Here is a 6,642-nt window from a genome sequence, read left to right as displayed (position 1 = left end):
AAGATGAGAATTGAGATCATCTGTTAGCATAGAGACTAAGCGACTAAGCAAAGATCTCTTTTCGCCTGTTATGTCCCTCCGTTTCTTTCGTGAACGATGAAATTATAAGGATATAAGCCAGAGTGAACGATGCAAAGTGTTAATTATAGAGAAGTTCATGATTAATGAATGTTGTTACATTAATTAGAATTATTCCATCAATAATTATTCCCGTATATTTGTGATTATTGTCAGATGAATACACAAATTGAAATAATACCATTGCAATATGCATACGATGATTTGTAGATAATAATTATAAACGAATGAATGAAAACGTTGGCTGAACTAATAGTGAAACGAAATGTGGGCTGAACTAATAATAAATCAAGAGTCGTGCACACACACACTCTGAGCTTGTTCCAAACAAGTTATTGCAAATTAACTTCTGTGTTGGAGTGTTATGTTTTATTCATGTTATTTAATCGATATTTTAATTCACGCGTATTTAATGTCATTGAGATAGCAACATTATGATTGCTCGCTGCAAACTCTAGGATTCTGGAATAAAATGGGGTGCACAGCATTACTACGTCAAATGAGTATTTGACAAGCAGTTTGCAATCGATGTCACGTCAGGATACAATCCTCCTGTGTCATCAACTAAATATACAAATGTGCTCAATATTTCGTTTTGTGCTTTACTCATGTAATGTAAGACGATTGTCTAACAGAATGACACAATTTAATATACTGTGTGTATATATGGCAATACTACAAATGTAAAACAAAGATTTTAAAAGTAAAAAGGGAAACTATTGTTTTTGTAGGGGATTTCTCTCTTAAGTTTGATAATTTAATAGATTACAAGCTACAACTTCTGTTTGACGATTAACGACAATTACGTGAGATTCCAGGAACAACTTGTGTAACTATTAAATTATAATTCACTATTAAATTATAATTCACTATTAAATTATAATTCACTATACTAAAACGAACAGAAAACTACATTTTCTACAATGCGATTAATTTTGCTTAATTTTTACTCAATTCGTTCAAAACAGACATTTTTAATCGTAGATTTATCTTCAGTTCAAGAGGGATACTAACGATGTTTCAATGTACCGCAAAATTAATCGACAGAATAGCGAAACGAACGCCCTCTTATCACAAGCAGGACCGTATCAGCTTTCAAATATACTTTGTTTCTACGACTTATCTATATTGAGATGTCGACAAACAACGTATTCTTTTATGGAGAATGTGACCCATTGAATGTTGCGTGTCGCAATCTCTGCGAAAAATTGACACAGGGTCGTGAAACGCCCCTTTGAGGAATTTAGACTGTGCGTTTTTATCACATATGCTCTTGTCATGACTTGTTAACATATATAATCATGGCACGTGATATTCGCCATATATTAATGCATAACTATATCGGTTATGTAATAAATAGTTTCAGATTTTTAGTTGAAATGAAATGATTGTATTTTTACGTCGTTATAATTTTGTGAAATATATGTGGAGGGTGGCAAATGATAGATCAAAATCACGCATACATTGTTTTATAAAATTAAAAATATAAACATATTTTGTTTTACCCGACAAATTCAAAAGTACTTATTACATAACTCCCAATATATTTAGATAAAGCATTATAGAGAGTGTTGAAAGTACTTATCACACGGAGTTTCATATACATCTCACACTATTAAAGTTCACCAGTTTACAATAATCTACAATAAAAATTGCTCGAATATATTGGTATTTAGAATTTCTTAAGAATTTCACTCACAAATGCCAGAAAAGAAAACATTCGTGCACTAAAAATTCACATGATCTCTCTCCTAAGCAAATTCTGATTATAAAAAAATTAATAGTGACATAATCGTGTAAATTTTTAGTACACGAATCATATTATAATTTATCGAACATCGATTAATGTAAAATAAATGTCTTTATTTATTTCTACACAGAAACTCGAAAATTTAACACTCGATATTTTTTTTTTATGATAATAATTCAGATGTTGCCTCTTCAGTTGAACTTATTCATAAAACACACGACGTAAATCATTTTATCGCTCAGACAACTGTATACATATACACATAAGTATTTTTTTCTTCTTTAATTTTTCTGTATACCGTATTTATATGTTTTAATGGTAACATAATACTGGATCTACACTGATTAAATAGTCTCACGTAACTGTATTCACTGGAACTCGCAGAAGGATAATATACAGTCACGTGCACATTCGTGTGCATGTGAGTGTCATATTGCCTAAAATAGCGCGCCTGTTGCATTCAGTCGACAGTCCTGAAAGAAAAACGATCAAATTAACATATATGATCGGTCATATTATCGTCAAAGACACGATATCAATAACACCATGAATAAATATAACTATACTTGAATCGGTTTCGCGATTAAATACTTGATATAAGAATATGCTGGAACACAGATACGCACAAGCGATATTAGTCACCTCGGTTTTCGTAAAATTACGTATATTTAAATTAAATGTCCTATATATCTAACTACATTAATTAGTTTCACAAGACACTTTCTTTTTAATTCTGATGAACGTATTTATAGGCAATACTAGCACATGCAGTAGATAAATCATAACGTATAAATTAGTATAGTATTATTATAGTGAGTCAAAGGAGATTAGGATTATATTAAAATGACATTGTATATCAGGAAATATATAGAAGGATGAGGTAGCATGCAATGTTCAAAGATCGTCGTAGGAATCGCTGTCGCTATAAATCTCGCAAGCAGGTTCTTCTCTGAGCAACTCTCGTTCTACGTACACGATACGAAGTGTATTCGTAAAGCCAGAGCCTTGTCGCCATCCTGTCACGACTATAACCGAGTCACCAGTCTTGACGAAACCGCGACTCTTGCCGAAGTTCAACCCGTATTGTACACGTGTGTCCACGTCTTTCACCCAGTCGGCCAGTGGTGCCTCTGCATGACAGAAATAACAGTTTTACTACTCTGTATCTTAGCAATAATAAAACGTGTTATCATTGTTGTAGGAACAAAAGTGAATGAGAAAAGCGGAGGTTCTTCACAATTCAGTTGAATATTATGACGTGTATATTTGATCTTCTCTCAGATATGTAAAAAATTGAACATTTAAAAGTGATTTAAAGTAAATAGCATTTCTTTTTAGAGATACCTTCGTAGTACAATGGCAATATTCCGCGGTACAAATGCGCCTGTCGGGCGACTTGATGGAACCTGGTAACAGCGATGATCGGACAACGCGGCCTATATTTTGCGATCAGGTGCGCTGATCGACCAGACGTCGTAATGACAATGATGGCAGTGGCCAAACACTTGACGGACGCCTCCACAGAGGCGACGGCGACGGCATGCGTAGCGTCGATAGGTGGCAATGCTTTGTTCGACAGATCGTGAAAGATTTGCGTCTGCCAAATCGCGGCCTCCGCTTCCTTGCAGATATTGGCCATTGTGCGAACACACTCCAGTGGGTATTCTCCTTTCGCTGTTTCACCTGAAAACGTATGAAGTCTTAGTGCATTCATGAGAAAAGGAAGATTAACTAGACGTACAAAAATTACAATAAATCTTCTCTCACACAAGGAGAATTCAATAAAAATTACTATAGAATTTTGTAATCGGCATTTTATAGCAATTGATCATCCTTTCATATCATATGTATTATTATTATTATATCTTAGGAACTAAAATGTGTTATTACAAAAATTTTCTATATTATAGCATATTATTTATTATTCTATATTATTTATTATTTATTATTATTTTATAGCAAAAGAGACTTAATAACAGTCTATATTTGCACTGTTAGAAACATAGTAAAATTGAAAAGAATTTATTTGAACAAAAAAAATTATATTACTCTCCGTGCAAAAACAAATGTTTATACATATCACTTCCCAATTAACACTGAGTATTAATTATATTACATCTATTATAATTTTACATTCCATGTAAATGTAATATAACATGATGTTATAATATAAATATAATGTAATAATGCTTGATGTGTTGATTAGATTATATTTAATTTTCGATTAACCATAATCTGTCGAGAAGTACCATTTTATGTTTTACCCGCTTGATACAAAATTACTTAATCATTTTGTCTTCTGTCGTACTACTTTTGTTTTATAATTATTACTATATTGCGTGACACTATGTTATTGTGTCATTTTTCATTGTTATTATGTCTTTTTTCTTGTAATATAATTTTTGTCCTCTAATTTGTCTATTTTTCTTCTCACATTTGTTTGTCTGAAGGATGAATTACCTGACAGCATGACGCAATCAGCGCCGTCCAGAATAGCATTGGCAACGTCTGACGTCTCGGCCCTGGTGGCTCGCGGTTTTTTCACCATGGATTCCAGCATCTGCGTGGCGCAGATTACAGGCTTGCCAACTTTGTTGCACCTGCTGATCATGGACTTTTGCGCCAAGAACACCTTCTCCGGCGGTATCTCTATTCCCAAGTCACCGCGCGCCACCATGATGCCGTCAGACGCCTCGATGATCTCGTCGAGATTCGTCATGCCTTGCTGATTCTCTATCTTCGATATGATCTGAATGTTCTTGCCCTTCTCGCCGAGGATTGTGCGGATATCGGTCAACGCCTCGGCGTTACGAATGAAGGAGGCGAATATCATGTCAACGTCGTGCTCGACACCGAACAAAAGGTCAGACTTGTCTTTCTCGGACACCGCCGGCAAATCCACTGGCACTCCCGGCAAATTCACGCCCTTGCGAGAGCCCAACATACCGCCATTCTCAATGGTCGTCGAAATTAAATTGGGGCCTAAGGAGCAAATTATCAACGATTATTCTGGTTTCAATTTGCTTCGAAAAGCCGAAAAATACGCAGTTTTCGATACGAGAGAGTAACTTTAGTCGCAAAATTACTTTAAACAGAACTTACTGACAGAGGTGACGATAAGAGAAATCAAACCGTCGTCGACGAACACGCGGTTGCCCGTCTTCAACACCTTCGTGATGTTATCATAGTCAACATAAACAATTTGAGCGTTTCCTTTCTCCATATATACTTTGTCAGTTGACAGTTTGAAGACCTGACCCTTGACCAACTCCACCTCAGCCGAGCCACCCTGCAAAAATAGTAAAATCTCACGATCTCATTTCTCAATGTATTGGATTGTTCAATAAGTTCGTGGAGAATTTTACGGAAGATTCAAAGCCGATATTTTTATACCTACACTGAAAAAAGGTTACTTGAAAATTTATTTGTGGGAAATATATAGTTTACTTCACACAGAAATAAACTTTGTATCCTACAAAAATTATTCAAGTATTTTTATTTTTTTCGAATGTAATGAACTGGTTATTGAGAAAACAAAAAAATAGTTTCCAATTTTGTAAAAAAAATAAAGTTATTGAGTCGGTTTTGAGTATTTCATATTATAGCGTACATACACTCAGAAAAGAATACTTGAAAATTCGTTTGTGCAATGAAAGTTGATTTCACAGAAAAATAAACTTTGTATCCTACAAAAGAATTTTCAAATATTTTTTTCTCAGTATGACCACATACGCCTTCCAAAAGACCCGTGCGAATTTCGGGGCCCTTCGTGTCCAAGGCGACAGCGACGGGAATGTTGATGCCGGCGCGGGCGGTCAGATTCTTCTGCGCCTGGCGCACATTGTCGATCGTCTCTGCGTGGTACTCGTGAGTGCCGTGGGAGAAGTTCAGGCGAGCGATATTCATGCCCGTCTCGATCATCTTCTCCAAAGTCTCCACGGACCTGGACGCGGGTCCGATCGTGCAGATGATGCCGGACAAGCGGACGAAGGACGCGCGGCTGCCGATGTCCAAAGCGCACATGTGGTCCAGTTGACTTTGGGCGTACAATGCCTGGGTGTTCGGTTGACCAGCCATCTGCGGAAGTCGCGAGGAAATTAAAACAGATTCTCTTCAGGATACGCGATAGGTTCCGCGATCGACACATTGCGTTCGTGTAAAAAAGCGCGTACAAACGTGATCAACATCGAATTGGCATACGACGCGCGTTACACTTGACTCATGCAACGCGCGCCGCGAATCGAAAGGCTTGTCAATTAAATCACACATCAATAATCAGGCAATGAAGCGAGGAGTATAACGCAGCAACATCCATCAACAACAAACTACATAATAGAAATTCAGCATGCACAACGCGCCAACGTGGTTCTTGGCCGGCAAACTGAAACGCGCGTGAATCGGGCCGATGATCGGTCGCTAATTGTTTGAAACGCTTTTGGGGGAGTAAAATCGCGTCGTCTACAATCCTTGACCTCGGACAAATTATCGCGTACGGGGTGCATGATGAACAGCGAAAATAGACATAGACGCGCTTCTAATTCCGACGCACTGTTACTACGGGACGCGAACATAAAGTCGCAGCGACAAAAATAAACGCGTCTCGTAGATACAGAATAATTATACCGAGAGAAAAAATATTCTTCTACAAAATAAAATATATTTATTCGCTATTAATAACATATTTACTTCAATCTTCTTCTCTAATCTTCAATCTTTAAATTCTTTTATTTAAATAGAATAAACAATTGCTTTAATGAAATATATATATATATATATATATATATATATATATATATATATATATATATATATAT

General features: G+C 36.1%; 1 protein-coding gene across 4 annotated transcripts in view; it reads right to left on the bottom strand.

Annotated features, from left to right (window-relative positions):
* Positions 1-1,531: 1,531 nt before the first annotated feature.
* The window catches only part of LOC116848420 (pyruvate kinase-like), a 15,276-nt gene continuing 10,165 nt past the window's right edge, over positions 1,532-6,642 (bottom strand). Inside the window, exons 3-8 of one of the 4 annotated variants that reach the window (XM_032824500.1) lie at positions 5,561-5,905; positions 4,931-5,117; positions 4,289-4,810; positions 3,173-3,511; positions 2,802-2,958; positions 1,532-2,301 (exon numbers count right to left, since the gene is read on the bottom strand). In XM_032824500.1, coding sequence (XP_032680391.1) covers positions 2,289-2,301; positions 2,802-2,958; positions 3,173-3,511; positions 4,289-4,810; positions 4,931-5,117; positions 5,561-5,905 — 1,563 coding nt within the window. In that variant the 3' untranslated portion in view covers positions 1,532-2,288. Of the gene's footprint in view, positions 2,302-2,337; positions 2,959-3,172; positions 3,512-4,288; positions 4,811-4,930; positions 5,118-5,560; positions 5,906-6,642 lie in introns of those variants that run through there. The other 3 variants (XM_032824497.1, XM_032824498.1, XM_032824499.1) reach the window with 3 other exon arrangements.

The sequence above is a fragment of the Odontomachus brunneus genome, unplaced genomic scaffold (assembly GCF_010583005.1).
Source record: "Odontomachus brunneus isolate Ranch 3 - 2012 unplaced genomic scaffold, Obru_v1 Obru_scaffold_095, whole genome shotgun sequence".
In the NCBI taxonomy this organism is placed as follows: Eukaryota; Metazoa; Arthropoda; class Insecta; order Hymenoptera; family Formicidae; genus Odontomachus; species Odontomachus brunneus.
This window is presented reverse-complemented; position numbering and strand designations above follow the sequence as displayed.